Raw genomic sequence first — 16,356 nt, 5'->3', positions numbered from 1 at the left:
CCTCCTTCCACAAGTCTGCTGACAGACATCGGGGATCGAACCCAGAACCTGCCTCCAGGGAGTTCAACCCCATCAGCCCCCCCTGGAACCCCTTTGAACCATTCTGCCTTAGCCAGACCTCCTGGCGTGCGGCATCAACCTCCTGCAGCACACCCACTGTCTCCTCTCTCTCCTCCCCACCCTCTCCGCAGTGCGCTTCGCACCCTACCGGCCGGCGGACATCGCCCTGAAGCCTCTGCTGTTCGAGGTGCCCAGCATCACCATGGACTCGGTGTTCACCGGCCGCGACTGGCTCTTCCAGGAGATCGACGGCCAGCTCAACTCCGGCACCAGCTCGGGCGTGGTCGTCGTGGGCAACATCGGCTTCGGAAAGACGGCCATCGTTTCCCGCCTGGTGGCGCTCAGTTGCCACGGCACCCGCATGCGGCAGATCGCCTCGGACAGCCCCCAGGCCTCGCCCAAACGTAGGCCACGTGTGTGTCTTTGCCACGGTTAACGCGGGGTTGTGTTGTGCAGCCGTGCTCCAATGTTTATGGGTTTATAGTCAACTCTAAACTGACTCAGGAGGTAGAGCAGTTGTCTTGTAACCGAAAGGTTGCTAGTTCGATCCCTAGCTCCTCCTAGCTGAGTGTCGTTGTGTCCCTGAGCCAAGACACTCAACCCTAACTGCTCCTGACGAGCTGGCTGTCGCCTTGCCTGCTTGACTCTGCCGTCGGGGTGTCATTGTGTGTACTAACCGATTAACTTCAAGAAAGTAAAGGGCACCTGACCCCAACTATACCGCACCCGACTCTATTCCAAACCTTATTATTATTTATTTTTTTCTGTATTTTGTTTTCTCAAAGACACTCAAAGTGTCATTGAGTGACCTCCAAAAATGTGCTATATAGATTCTATCAATTATTGTTATTCTAATTATTATTATAACTGCTGCTGTTACTCAGGTACGAGCGAAGGGGAGGGTTATCTCTCCTAGTGTACTGATATATATTGTGTAATATGTTGCATTATGTAATGCGACATATTGCATTATGTAATAAGAACAGTTTCTTTATATAGCCGACGATCCCTTTACATGATACACAGAGACAGAGTACAGGAGTGGAAACCAAGCCATGTACAAATTAAAGGTCAGGTTAAGACAATTAAAGGCATACAAATGAAGCGTCAGGTAATGGGACAGAGAGGGGGGGGACAGTCGAGTGTTCAAAGCATGTTTAAACCGTACTTCAGCACATCATCTCTCAACACGCACCTTTCTAAGGTGCGTGTTAAGAGATGATGTGCTGAAGTACGGTTTCAACATGTGATGAAGTACGGTGTGAAGAAGTACGGTGTTGCTGTTGTTGTTTTGGAGCTTCGGTAGTCGTAGTTCGCTATTAAAGGGGCACTTCTTTCTAGGTGCACTTTATAAAGGTGTTGTTGCTGTTTTGGTACTAGGGGGGCACAGCAGTTATTTAAAGTACGGTTTTGTAAACGGCGCTCTTTGAGAGCGACCGTGTGTCGGAGCCTCAGAGGGTCGAGGCAGAGTGGTCTGAATCTGTGTGTTGTGTTGTTGTCTCTAGACGGGGAGGGCCTGCCCCTGAGCCAGCCCCCACCCTCCCACGGCACCCTGGGGGGGGGCAGCTGTCCCGGGACCCCCGAGATGAGGCGGCGCCAGGAAGAGGCCATGAGGAGGCTGGCGTCTCAGGTAAACAACGTGCGCACATCCGCACGCGCACACACACGAAAACACGCAAACAAACACATGTAGACAAATTATTGCACAGATACACACACCCACACATGCACTATCTCTCTCTCGCACACACAGACACACACACGCGCGCACGCACACACACACACACACACACACACACCCGAAAACACTTACACACACATACACGTACATACATACACACACACACACACACAAACACGGTGGTGTCACCCATGCAAGGCAACAGCCGGCTTGTCATGTGAAGTACGTTTATGTGTCTTGCTCAAGGTCACCTCGACCCTTAGCTAGGTGTAGCAGGGGATAGTCCCGGCAACCTTCTGGTGGCCAGACAACACCTGAGCCACTGCTGGCCCACAACAAGGAAATAACAAGTAATAAGGACAGAGCGATGATAAATCGATGGTTTTGTTTTTCGTCCGTTAGTCTAGCAATAACTGAACCCCTAATAGGAATGAAAGTTTGCTACACATATATCGTTCGCTGTATGGTTCAAGTAATTACCATTTTATGAGCGTACCAAACCTGGTCCGCTGTCTGCTTCGCTCGAAGACCCATTATTAGAATAACGATCAGATGTGGCAGCATAATCATTGTGTCTGGAAAAGATCAGATATAGGAGGTGCCTTTTAAACAGGCGGGAGAGTCTAAATTAGCTCCCTGGCCACCTTTTCAAAACCAAAAACCACCCATGTAGCTGGCTCTCAAACCTTTACGCTTTGAAAATCCTTTGGCCATATGAAATAAACTGCATAACAAAATATCCATCTAAAAAGCTTACTTTAGATAGATTCTGTTTGATTACGTCAGGGGAACATCAGGGGAACAAGATGGCCTCAAACTATATTTATATTTTTCTAACAAAATCGACATGTTTTGAAGACGGTGCCATAGAGGCGACAAGAGGTACAGTGTATTAATGAAAACATTCTAAAATGTTAATTCTTGTTTACTTGAATGAAATGGAAATGAGAGGGTAGAAAGATTCGGTGCATCTCCGGTTCAAACCTACCTCACCAGGTCAGTCCCACATGACCACCACCGTCATCCCATCACTGGTCAACATAAACATAAAGGCTCCATGGTAACAAACGCTGCCTCACATCGTGTTTACAGCCTTCTTTATAGTGTAGTGCCCCCACCTCCCTCCCGGCCTTAACCGTTGAATCTGTTTTCACCCAGTAGCGTAGAGTATTCAACAACGACTACTAACCCCCCCCCGTCTGAGGTTGTGTGCCACGCCGCGCGACAGACGCGTCTCTTCGGCGTGTGTTTGTGTAATTCGTTTAGATATTTAAATACGTGTCGCGGCGCCGTAGCGACCACGACCGCGTCGCCTCGCCGTCTGTGCGCCCGCCCCCCCGCTCCCAGGTCGATGCATTATGCAGATGTGTTTAAAAGAGGAAAAAAAAAACAGCCCTGCCACTGAAGCCTCATGAAATATGGATACCTGCTGGAAAAGCCGTTTCCCCCGCCAAGCTATTAGCCGTTGTTAGCTCTGTGCATTCCTAATCCCACCCCCACGCTCCCCTCACCTGCTCTGCCTCTAAGCCCATTGTGGGCCAATGCTGTATGAATTCAAATCACATTCAGCGTTTTCCTTTTTTTTGTTTTTTTTCCTCTTCGCTATCCCCTGCCCCCCCCCCCCCCCCCCCCCTCCCCTTGGGGTTTATTTCCCACAGCTGTCTGGTGCAGCGGCTGGAGAGGGTGTTGGGCTCTCATCTCGCTGCCCTTCATTCGTCATGAAGGGCAGGCGATCACTTCTGAGTCGGGCAACGTCCGCGGGACCACTCCCCTTTCTGTCCCTTATAGTTCCTCTTACGACCCCATCGCTATTGAAACCACGAGTTGAAGCCAGAGTGTTAAAGAAAGTACAGACAAATACAGACAAAAGGCAAATTTAGTATTGAACGGTGTTGGTTCACATAATGATAAACATTGCAATGATATGCTTATCGTTTGATTAACTAGTTTGGATCACTTCTTTGTGAACTGTGAGAGGGGGATAGTGCTTGGCACCTTTTGGTCTCTTGTCGTGTGTGTGTGTGTGTGTGTGTGTGTGTGTGTGTGTGTGTGTGTGTGTGTGTGTGTGTGTGTGTGTGTGTGTGTGTGTGTGTGTGTGTGTGTGTGTGTGTGTGTGTGTGTGTGTGCGTGCGTGCGCACTTGCAAATCTCTGCATCAGCAGCTCTTAACAGCGGGCGGCTATGGATTATTAATGTGTTGCCCGACCGTTCTGTAAAACGCTCAGTATTACGTTTCATTATACTGCGTTCGTCCGCCGTGACGTTGACTCCGTCCCCGACGAGTTCCGGGACTCGAGGAAGAGACGCAGGCTTCCGGATTACTGAACGGTGTTGCTATCTTTAACGACACCGGGATGTCGCCCACGTCCTACAAAAGCTCAGCCACCTTATGTCCGGTCTCACACCCACGGCTGCATTTCTGTTCTCTGAATCTGTTTTTCTCTCCATAGTCAGCACTCATAGTCTTCGTATACGTTGTTTAAAGGTTTATTAGTACAATACAAATAGTTATAAAAATTATAATAATCCCAACAATCACAATAGGGATCAACAGATACACAGTCCATACCTAATCATTTGTATTATTTACAACACTAACCTGACAACCCACTTTGGACGCCCTCCCTCCTGACTGCCCCCCTGACTTCCTGCTTCCTGTCCCCGCCCCCAGGTGGTGGCCTACCACTACTGCCAGGCGGACAACGCCTACACCTGCCTGGTGCCCGAGTTCGTGCACAACGTGGCCGCGCTGCTGTGCCGCTCGCCGCACCTGGTGTCCTACCGGGAGCAGCTGCTGCGCGAACCCCACCTGCAGAGCATGCTCAGCCTGCGCTCCTGCGTCCAGGACCCCCTGGCGTCCTTCCGCAGGGGGGTCCTCGAACCCCTCGATGCACTTTACAAAGGTACGGCGGTTGTTGTTGTTTTGGAGGCTCGGTCGTCGTGGCCGTTATTAAAGGCACACCTCTAGATGCTTAGGGGAGGGGGTGGAGGAGGTGGAGGAGGTGGAGGAGGGGGTGTAGGAGGTGGAGGAGGGGGTGGAGGAGGGGGTGGAGGAGGAGGCGATGGAGGAGGGGGTGGAGGTTTTGAGGAGGGGGTGGAGGAAGGGGGTGGAGGAGGTTCGAGGAGGGGGTGGAGGAGGTGGAGGTTCGAGGAGGGGGTGGAGGAGGTGGAGGAGGTTCGGGGAGGGGGTGGAGGAGGTGGAGGAGGCGATGGAGGAGGGGGTGGAGGTTTTGAGGAGGGGGGTGGAGGAGGTTCGAGGAGGGGGTGGAGGAGGTTCGAGGGTGGAGGTGGAGGAGGTTCGAGGAGGGGGTTGGAGGAGGGGGTGGAGGAGGTGGAGGTTCGAGGAGGGGGTGGAGGAGGTTGAGGAGGGTGGAGGAGGTTCGAGGAGGGGGTTGGAGGAGGAGGTGGAGGAGGGGGTTGGAGGAGGAGGTGGAGGAGGGGGGTGGAGGAGGTGGAGGAGGGGGTCGAGATGGTTCTGTTGTTTTGGAGTTATTTAAAGGGGTGACCTCTTGATGCACTTTACAAAGGTACTGTTATTATTTTGGTACCATGGATGGGCATGGCAGTCATTTAAGGGGGCACCTCTAGATGTACTTTACATAGGTTTTGTCGTTGTTTTCGCGCTAGGGCAGGCACAGCAGTTATTTAAAGGGGTGACCTAATGATGCACTTTACAAAGTTACTGTTGTTGTTTTGAAACCCCAGTGTCCTTCGCAGCTTATTTAAAGGGACACCTTTCGATGTACTTTACAAAGTGACGGTTGTCGTCTGGAACCTCGGTCTTCTGAGCAGTGATTTAAAGGCTCACCCCTAGATGCACTTTAGAAAGGTTTTGTTGTTGTTTTGAAACCCGGGTGTCCTTAGCAGTTATTTAAAGGGACACCCTTTTTTAAAAAGGTACTGTTGTTGTTAAGGTAACTCACAGGCCATAGCAGTTATTTCAAGAGGAACCTTTTGTAGTACTTTACAAAAGTTTTGTTGTTAAGGTAACTCAGAGGCCATTGCAGTTATTTAAAGGGGTACCTATTGTTGTACTTTACAAAGGGACTGTGGTCATTCTGGAGCAACGGAGGCCATAGCAGTTATGTAAAGGGCTCCTATGCTATTTTATTATAAAGGAGAGAATTTGGCTAGAATCTGATATATATATGTTGTTATGAAACAGTGGTCTGCAACATCCACTCTTTTTCTGCAAGAAATCTGTTGGAATATTGTCAACGGTCCAACTTTTAAGCGGAAATGGAGCTGATGTTGCAGACTGAGAGAACTTTGTTTGAACTTGTCCCAGAGGCTTAGTTTTGGCAGAAATTCGATATCTTTTCATCCTAATTATTCAAGACTACACACTGTGTATCACAAGATGACAAGTCATTCTCCGTCCGAATGTGAGAAAGCACTGGAAGCTGAAATTATGAAAATGTTTCAGGCTGTCAACCCATCCACACCCAAACTACTTCCGTCCCCTCTTGGGGGGGGGGGGGGGGGGGGGCATTGAATCCATCTCCTTCCCTTCAAAGTATTTCTCGGATAAAAGTTTTCCCCCTAAAAAAATCCCAACTCGCTTCCGAGTTTCCGTTTCCTCCCCTCAGCGAGGAGGTCCTTAGTTAAGGCGACGAGATGTTCCGGCCGGACCACCGGTCATGGTGTGCTCTGTGCCATGTCCACGGGGTGCGCTGAGAGACGCACGGCGCAGAGCGGACACTGACGTACACCGATATGTGACTAATGATGCTCCGGTGACACCCCAGGGGGGCAGTTGTGCTGTGACTCCGCTACCGGAATGCGTCACCATATTAAATGCCACTTTCGCACCACGAGTCAGGATATCTTTTTTTTTTGTTGCTTTGACTTGGCAGGCGATGGGCTGGTATTCCGGTGGCAGTGTTTCGTTTCACTTAACCGTGAAATTAACGTTGAACTTTATGTAAGACGCCCTAGCAGTAATACTGTAATGATAAGGTACGGTTTTGAAATCGCTACACCCCTAATCATTATCACCACCGCTAATATGCTAATAAATCACATAAAGTGAAAGTGAGTTCGCCTTTTGGCAATTCTCATCATCTGCTTGCAGCACTGTTCTTTTTCGGGTCAGGTTCATTTAAAATGCAATGGCAAACCTGCAGAACCCAAACCTCAGCGTGAAAAAATAATATACCGTCGTAATATACCATTTCAGTGTTTACAGTGACGCAATATCTACTAAATCGCAAAACATATCCTTCTCGATGTTGCTATTGTTTCGTGAGGACCCTTCCGACGCCTGCCCCCTAAAATGTAATTTCATTCGATTGTCGTTCTTGTCAATCTTCCAACACGTCTCGGTTCTTGTGTTTTCTCCCCAGAGAGGAAGATCAGCTCCGAGGAGGACCTCATCATCCTCATCGACGGCCTCAACGAGGCGGAGTTCCACAAGCCCGACTACGGCGACACCATCGTCTCCTTCCTCAGCAAAACCATCACCAAGTTCCCCCCCTGGCTGAAGCTGGTGGTGACGGTCAGGACCACCCTGCAGGTACTGAGCCCACCCCCCCCCCCTTACCCTGGGTCCAGAGTGTGGGGTACTGGGCTGACCCCCTCCAGCACCTCTTACTCTGGGTCCAGAGTGTGAGCGTGAAGGGGACTGTCTGTTAGGCCTCCCTCCAAACGCCCTGTGCTGCAGCTGAAGATCCGCTCCGATCCCCTGCTCGTTCATCACTCTCTGCGCAGCGATAAAACTGATGGATCGGCTAGCAAACGAATCCGATCGCAGTTAGCCATCCCTTCATATGTATAGTGTATCTAGGATAGAATAAAGCCCCTTGTTGATATACAGGAGTATATTATCATGGATATGTGACCATAATCCGACCATAATCAGCAATGCATTTGTCCATGGATCCAAGAACAATTAATAAGTGTGTGTGTGTGTGTGTGTGTGTGTGTGTGTGTGTGTGTGTGTGTGTGTGTGTGTGTGTGTGTGTGTGTGTGTGTGTGTGTGTGTGTGTGTGTGTGTGTGTGTGTGTGTGTGTGTGTGTGTGTGAGATTTGGTTTGTGTTTGTGTGCTTGCGCCTGCGTGTGTGTGTGATTGTACATGTGTGTGTGTTATTTGGTTTGTGTGTGTGTGTGTGTGTGTTTGTGTAGGACATCACCAAGCAGCTGCCGTTCCACCGCATCTCTCTGGACGTGCTGGAGGAGAACGATGCCATGGACCAGGACCTGCAGGGTTACATCCTGCACCGCATCCACAGCAGCCCCGAGATCCAGAACAACATCTCGCTCAACGGCAAGATGGACAACACCACCTTCGGCAAGCTCAGTGCCCACCTCAAGGCCCTGAGCCAGGGCTCGTACCTGTACCTCAAGCTCACCTTCGACCTCATCGAGAAGGGATACCTCGTCCTGAAGAGCTCCAGCTACAAGGTACGAGGCACAGGTTAGGTTTAGGGTTAAGTTAGGTTTAGGCTACAGGTAAAGTTAGGTTAAGGCTCCTACCTGTACCTAAAGCTCACCTTTAAACTTATCGAAGAGCTGAAGAGCGCCAGCCACAAGGTACCAGGCCCGAGATCCAATCAACGAGCATTATGAATGTTAGACAAGGCGAGTCAAGGCAACTTTCTTTATGTAGCACTTTACGTACACGAGGCAGACTCGAAGTGCTTCGCATAGAAACATCGTCATATAATACAATGAAATAATAAAATAAAATAGTTAAGTAAAAGAAATCAAAGGCGAAGTAAAAATAAAATGCATTGTAGAGAGAGCAATGGGTTTAAGATTTAGCAGAAAGCTAAAAACCAATCACTCAGTCTTGTTTTAAAAGTGAAAGTCTTAAATCCTCAGGGAGCTTATACCAGCTATTTGTTGCATTGTAACTAAATCCTGCTTTCCCATGTTAAATTACATTTAAAAGAAAAATAATTAGTTGCCTGCCACGAGTATCAAACGCATCACAAACAAAGATATACACAGGGTTGAAATGATTAGTTTAAAACAAGACCAGAATGGAATGAAAACGGATGTATTCCGAATGAAAATGAATGTCAGGAAGGCACAGTCGACGTTTGGAAGGATAAAACAAAATCAGCTTACGCAGGACAGGGAACTGGGGAACGGGGGAATCGCCCTCTGCAAAAGGACCGGTGCCTAATGGCTTCGCTCTGCCAACAGTCGGATGTTTTGATAGTTTCCGCCCCAGACGCAAAGCCAGCAGCCGCCATGACACGTAGCGCTGCCTTTGTTAGCGACAAGCTAACTGTGTTCATTGTTCGTTTTACCGTCGTAATTACGTAGCCGTTAGTAATGTATGCAGTTTACAAGTCTGCTTCTGCCTGGATACACCTAAGTGAAACCGGGGATTTGGTATACTTGTTGTATTTACTAATCTCATTGTCGCACAATGTATTCTCTCACCCATAGCTTCTGATTTAATGCCCGATGTAATTACTGTTGCCTAGAACCTCTCGGACTAATTTAAGATGCAACATAAGTGCTCCATGGATTTCCCCTCAATCCATAACACAAGAGCTTAACCCTCGCGCTTCCCTCCTGCATTCTCCTCTCCTCCCCTCCCTTCCTCCTCCTTTCCTCTCCCCCGCCTCCCCTCCCCTCCCCTCCCCTCCTCTCCTCCTCCCCTCCTCTCCCCTCCCCTCCCCTCCTCTCCTCTCCTCCTCCCCTCTCCACCCCCTCTCCTCCCCTCCCCTCTCCTCCCCTCCCCTCTCCACCCCCCTCTCCTCTCCTCCCTCTCCTCCCTCTCCTCTCCTCTCCTCCTCCTCTCCTCTCCTCCCTCTCCTCCTCCTCTCCTCTCCTCCCCTCTCCTCCCTCTCCTCCTCCTCTCCTCTCCTCCCCTCTCCTCTCCTCTCTTCTCCTCCTCCCCCACTCCCCTCCTCCCCCCCTCCCCCCCTCCCCTCCTCTCCTCTCCTCCCCTCTCCTCCTCTCCTCTCCTCCTCCCCCCCCTCCCCTCCTCTCCTCTCCTCCCCTCCCCTCCTCCCCCCCTCCCTCCCAGGTGGTGCCGGTGAACCTGGCGGAGGTGTACCTCCTGCAGTGCAACATGCGCTTCCCCACGCAGACGTCCTTCGAGCGGGCTCTGCCGCTGCTCAACGTGGCCGTGGCGTCACTGCACCCGCTGACCGACGAGCAGATCTACCAGGCCATCAACGCCGGCTCGCTACAGGTGACTGCTAGTCCAAGGTTTAAGTTAGTAGAAGGTTTAAATTACTGGTAGGGTTAGGTTTAGGTTACAGGTTGAGTTAGGTTTAGGTTACAGGTTGAGTTAGGTTTAGGTTACAGGTTGAGTTAGGTTTAGGTTACAGGTTGAGTTAGGTTTAGGTTACAGGTTGAGTTAGGTTTAGGTTACAGGTTGAGTTAGGTTTAGGTTACAGGTTGAGTTAGGTTTAGGTTACAGGTTGAGTTAGGTTTAGGTTACAGGTTGAGTTAGGTTTAGGTGACGAGCAGATCTACCAGGCTATTATATTGTATTATATAGGTTAGGTTTAGGTGTCTTGCTGAAGGATATCTACAGGTTACATTAGGGTTAGGTTGAGGTTATGTTAGGTTTAAGTTGTCTTGCTGAAGGTCCCTACAGGAAGGTTAGGTTGAGGTTAGGGATTAGGTTTAGGTCAGGCGTCTGGTTCTATAATGCCTACAGGTAAGGTTAGGTTTAGGTTGGTTCAGGTACCATTAGTTAGGTTAAGTTAGGTGTCGTGTCGCGTCCTAAGATGCCTACAGGTTGGGTAACGGTGTATGCAGTTATGCAGGTCCTTTGTGGCTGAGACCCTAGCGTCTTGTGTTCCCTCGGCCTCAGGGCACTCTGGACTGGGAGGACTTTCAGCAACGCGTGGACAACCTGTCGGTGTTCCTGGTGAAGAGGAGGGACGGCACGCGCATGTTCGTCCACCCCTCCTTCAGGGAGTGGCTGATCTGGAGGGAGGAGGGCGAGAAGACCAAGTTCCTCTGTGACCCCAGGTGAGAGAGAGGGGGGAGAGAGAGGGAGAGGGGGAGGGGGAGGGGGAAAGAGGGGGGGTGCGGAGTTGGTGGGCTCACCTTTGGTGAGTTTGTTTACACTTTACATTAGTTTCCTGTAGTGTATTTGAACGGAGTACAGTCTAAGAGCTGTATGTAATAACACATAATAACAATTATAACATGTCATAGCCCTGTGAAACTAACCTTAGAAATAACCGGGAAAGTGACTGTGTGACTTGGGCTAGGGTAAGGCCGTTCCATCACGTCATGACATATTAAGTACATGCTCTTACATGTTGTTCCATTTTTTTTATTCCATGTTGAATTACACCTTAACATGTGGTTAACAATGCCCTCGTTCCAGTGGTACCAATGTTTCTTCTTCTGTGTTTTTTTACATCCAAACATCCTTGATTTATTCATAAACCCCCTCACTGCTAGTGCTGTGGTAGATATTAAAATGTATGAACGAATTTGTATTTTTGTGGTGTTCCTGTGTGCATAATTGAACCCCCCCCCCGCTGTCTGGCTGTTTGCAGGAGTGGACACACCCTGCTGGCCTTCTGGTTCTCCCGCCAGGAGAACAAACTCAACCGACAGCAGACCATTGAGCTCGGCCATCACATCCTCAAAGCCCACATCTTCAAGGTACACACACAGAGAGACACACACAAACACACACACGCCAAACGCACGCACGCACACACAAATATATAGACACACACAAATATGTAGACACACGTACACACAAATATGTAGACACAAACAAACATGTACATACACATATATAGACACACACTTACACATTTAGACACACAGACACACACAGCCTTTCTCATGAATACTTACACAGCATTCCTCTCTTCCAGGGCCTGAGCAAGAAAGTGGGGGTTTCCTCATCTATTTTGCAAGGCCTGTGGGTGTCATACAGCACAGAGGGCCTTTCAACCGCGCTGTCTTCGCTGCGGAACCTCTACACCCCCAACATCAAGGTACCCCAGGCCCGTCCCAGGGCAGCCCAAACAAATGGATTAGAACAGAGAGAGAGTTGGCTGCAGGTGGGAGCTGTGTTGACGGCGCCTGTCGAAAAAGATTTGGAAAACATTTTCCCTGAGAAATTCTCGCCCGAACTCTGCATACCCAAACACATCGATACCAACTATCAGCTGGAGTTGACTTTTGGGTATTTTGAGCCGTATAAATAAAGGGTTCGGGTGTGTTATTAAAGATTGTGTATACCTGCAGTATGTAGCATACTTCTTCTTCTTCTTCTCCTGCAGCTACACTGCTTTAAAAAATAGATTCTCAAGAATAAATCTCGCCCACACATGAGTCAATGCAGCCAGGGACTTTGTCTCTGAAGGGTTTTTATTCAGCTCTATTTTTGCCCCCACCCCCAATGGTGGGAAAATCTCGACGCCAGCTTCGTTGCATAGGATCACATGTCATTTTTCTATGTTTTCATAAGGTTGTGTAAAAAACAGTATGGTCTAACCTGGCTGTAAGACATGTTTTCAGAATCAGTTGGTAGCAAATAACAAATCTCAGATCACAGTTGTAGCTACAACTCCGGCCACTAGAGGCAGCGAATGGGGGAAAAAAACGATAGTTACGTATGTAACTACGGTTCTATGAATTCCGGATGTAGGAATGAAATAGAACGAATATAGTATAAAAAATACGAACAAACAAAAATATCCAATGCCGAGTTCCGATCTCACCTTTGAACCCGTACGACATCTCACCCGTTTACCGGTCTCCCCCTTGTCTCCCTCCCCCCCCCCCCCTCCCCAGGTGAGCCGGCTGCTGATGCTGGGCGGGGCCAACGTCAACTACCGCACGGAGGTGCTGAACAACGCGCCGGTGCTGTGCGTGCACGCCCACCTGGGCTACATGGACATGGTGGCGCTGCTGCTGGAGTTCGGCGCCGCGGTGGACGCGCTCTCCGAGAGCGGCCTCACGCCCCTGGGCTACGCCGCGTCCGGGGGCAACCTGGCCATCGTCACGGCGCTCTGCCGCCGGAAGGCCACGGTGCGTCACCTAACCCCTCCCCCCCCCCCCCCCCGTCCAATCCCGTCCCTCGCTTGGCCGACTGTTGTTAACCGAGACCTCGCTTTTTAGTTAATGGATAAGGTCGCCTTGATTCGGTTGTGGCTTTTGTTCGTTCTGTTATTTAATTAAGAATGGTACAAATGAAAACGACACACGCGGTTAATCTCCATCTTTTTGTTTGTTCGTCGCAAGGCAAACAACTCTTGGGGAAGGGGGGAACAACACAGATTCGGATCTGTTTAATGGATATGCAATAAGCAGTTCAGTCACGTACCCCCAGAATGGATTCTTCGCTGTGTTCAGATCAAGGCCCCAACTACAACCAGATGTCCTTCTTTGGGCAAATTGCTGCCAAAAAATATGATTTAATGTTAGAAAAAATACGATTTTGGCAAAATTTGTGAACTTAAAAAATGACTTTTTTTTTTTTTTTTGCCCCACCGCCAACAGGTGGACCACCTGGACAAAAACGGGCAGTGTGCCCTGGTGCACGCGGCTCTCAGGGGCCACATGGACGTGGTGAAGTTCCTTATCCAGTGTGACTGGGGCCAGGGTTCCCAGCAGCTGTCCCAGTCTCCCCAGCAGGCGGTCTTCACCAAGACCCACGCCGTGCAGCAGGCGCTGATCGCCGCCGCCAGCATGGGCTACACCGAGGTACGGCCCTTCCCTCTCTTCCTGCTCTTCCCCCTCGCTCCAGAGCTCTTATGGGACGACAGCAGCAGAGCAAACCCCTCGTATGCCGTCTCCTCTGGCTGAACGAAAACGGTTCTGTGAATTCCAGATGGCTGCCAGAGTTCGTTTACGTCACTCAGGATCTGGACGAGTCGGCACACTGTCAGTTGGAATGAAGTAGAACGTCTGTTACCAATATCATTTATCAAAATGACTTCTGTGGACCGATTCTGTCGAAGGGCATGTAGCGTGTGCTGCATTATGTGTACGATGGCATTTTTGCAGCACTTTCATCCGTTGGAAACAAGGCACATTGCGACAGTGCAGAGTGTGTGGAGGTTTATGGGCAGTGATTCCTGCCAGCTTGTCTTCTCGTGTAGACCAAGATGCCTTTGTTTAAGTTTGTGAGGAAGCGATCTCTTGAAATGCTTTTTGATAGAATTGGCAAAACAAAGTTATTTGGAAAAAATTGCACACAAAGATCGAGTCAAAAAAATGATATTCCTTCATTTTAATTCCAGTTTGAACCATCTTTGTCCTTGCCAAGTCACAGTGCCTACGTTTGCTTTCTCCATGTCTACCACCTGGACTTTTGAATGTCAGACACTCGCTTTATTTCTGGCCCGGCTTTTCTGATAGATTTCGGTGGTAAACAGCTTCCGTTGTCTCACACAACATGAACAAGTTATCAAATGTTAAGTCATGGTACCTTTTTTAGACATTCTCTAACATCCAACAAAGATTTCTTCATTATTTATTAAACAGGAGGATGATAAAACTTATTTTTATCCCAAGCTGGGTTATGATCAAGACAAGGCTGCGATGAATTGCATAATATCGGGAAGGGTGACTTTGGCCACTGCAATTAGCTAATCGTGAAGGTTGCAATTAATTCATAAATAATAAATAAATAGGATTTGGTCTGGCTGTTACATTAAAATTAAATTACACACCGTAAAAACTCAATAATTGCTTTGGTGCATATATTTTCTTATATACAGAAGGCGCCCCAGAATGAGAATTTAAAGGAAAATCTTTTAATTGCATTGCATAATAATCAATCTCCATATCTCAAAATAATTTCAATTATCATTTTTGTCTTAATTATGTAGTCCTATTTCAAGACTTGTTTCTGCTCCTCCTCCTCCTCCTCCTCCTCCTCCTCCTCCTCCTCCTCCTCCTCCTCCTCCTCACACCCCCAGATCGTCTCCTACCTTCTGGACCTTCCGGAGAAGGATGAAGAGGAGGTGGAGCGGGCCCAGATCAATAACTTCGACACCCTGTGGGGAGAGACCGGTAAGCCGTCCCGCCAAAGCTCTCGCTGATGGCCTCCCTCCTCCCCCCCTCCTCCCAGTTACTGACAGACAAACATGAATATTTCATGGCCTTTGCGTTGAGACACTGACACCGTCACCCCCCCGCCACCCCTCCACTCCCCTCCGATCCACCCCCTTTGATCTACGGAGGCTTTCTGATCACCCGCAGAGCGCTGCCTGTAGCAACGCCCTCCATTCATAAACCCCACCTGAAAAGCTTTCCCTTGTGGGGACGTGTTCCTGAAAAGGACTTCTGAGAGGCTGTAGATAAGGCAGACGGAGGTGGTTGGTTGGGTGGTGCGGGCGGAATGTGTTTCCCGCTGCACGGGGAGCCGTGCACGGCCGCTGCACTGCGGGTATGAGAGCTGCTGCCTCTCCTCGCTCTAGACACAAGCGACGCTCGCTGCTGTGTTGCAACGTGGCAGGGCCACACACACACACACACACACCGGCTTGCTGTGTGTGTGTGTGTGTGTGTGTGTGTGTGTGTGTGTGTGTGTGTGTGTGTGTGTGTGTGTGTGTGTGTGTGTGTGTGTGTGTGTGTGTGTGTGTGTGTGTGTGTGTGTGTGTGTGTCCCATTGTGGCACAGTTATATTGCACCGTCATAGTAGTCGACACTAGCAGGACCAAGACTTCTGCGCTATTCCCCTTCTGCAATGCTGAAAAACACCCCCCACACCCACACACACTTTCTCTTTCCCGGCTCCAAAGGAGGCAGGATTGGACACACTATGTGGGCTTATATACAGAGGTGTTGATGTGGTCGTTCATACCCGGGTTCAACAACGGTGTCAACTGAAATAGGACTGATTATAGCCCCGGGGAGCGTTTTGTACACAGTGTACAGTACATTGATCTACATTTGCTGACTCAGTGCCACTCTCTTTCCACTAAAGTGTTGAATGCATACGTAGTTTGGCTTCTCTTTAGGCCGTCTGCAGTATTTGTACCCCCGGTGCTTTTCAGTACCAAATTTCCATTTGCACAAAGTCTGACTCGAAACGTTCGCCGTTCAGTGTGAGCTGGGGATTATGGGCCATCTACACCTGGAAGCCATCTTGGTTCTGATATGGTTGGGGGGGAATCTTAATGCAGAGATTTACGCATTCAGTTCCATTTCTTAGCTAGTGCACATCACAACTTACACTTCATCACAAAGCAAACAGTATAATATATTCAATTATTTGTGTATTTTTGTATCCCCCGTTTGAACCGCCTTCATCCTCATAGCGCTGCTTAAGGTACCTCCTATGATTATTGGGAAGTTTATAGGTTATACTTTTGATATGTGGTCTGCGCGGCCCCAGTGGCGTTTTTTTCCTTCACTAATACTCTCAAGAAGGAAACGGTCTGTATCCATGCAGGGTCGCCAGGCGTCTAAGCGAGGCTCCCACGTGAAAGCTGTCCAGAATGTTCTCGCTGTGTTGCCCAAATGTTTTGCACTGGCAACGCTTAAAATACCGCCAGAGCATGTGGCTCCTTGCTTAGAGAAGTTCAGGGCGATCCAGTCATGACCGCTCCGTGTTTTACTCCCAGTGCCCACATTTGCCGTACAAGTTGCCAAAAAATAAATAAAAGTGGATTATGGATCACCTAACGCTGAATCACTCCGCACCCTGCCATGAGAGCAGCG

The 16,356-nt window shown here is 49.3% G+C and overlaps 1 protein-coding gene across 1 annotated transcript in view; it reads left to right on the top strand.

The window, feature by feature from the left end:
- tanc2b (tetratricopeptide repeat, ankyrin repeat and coiled-coil containing 2b) overlaps nt 1-16,356 on the top strand; it is a gene marked incomplete in the record, with an annotated part of 130,887 nt that overhangs the window by 98,227 nt on the left and 16,304 nt on the right. Inside the window, 12 exon segments of the mRNA XM_030339719.1 lie at nt 193-464; nt 1,566-1,690; nt 4,412-4,643; nt 7,086-7,255; nt 7,864-8,142; nt 9,725-9,892; nt 10,523-10,683; nt 11,223-11,331; nt 11,553-11,675; nt 12,478-12,714; nt 13,186-13,389; nt 14,610-14,703. Of these exon segments, the coding sequence (XP_030195579.1) occupies nt 193-464; nt 1,566-1,690; nt 4,412-4,643; nt 7,086-7,255; nt 7,864-8,142; nt 9,725-9,892; nt 10,523-10,683; nt 11,223-11,331; nt 11,553-11,675; nt 12,478-12,714; nt 13,186-13,389; nt 14,610-14,703 (2,174 nt within the window).

This window comes from Gadus morhua, chromosome 18 (assembly GCF_902167405.1).
Source record: "Gadus morhua chromosome 18, gadMor3.0, whole genome shotgun sequence".
Classification (NCBI taxonomy): domain Eukaryota; kingdom Metazoa; phylum Chordata; class Actinopteri; order Gadiformes; family Gadidae; genus Gadus; species Gadus morhua.
This window is presented reverse-complemented; position numbering and strand designations above follow the sequence as displayed.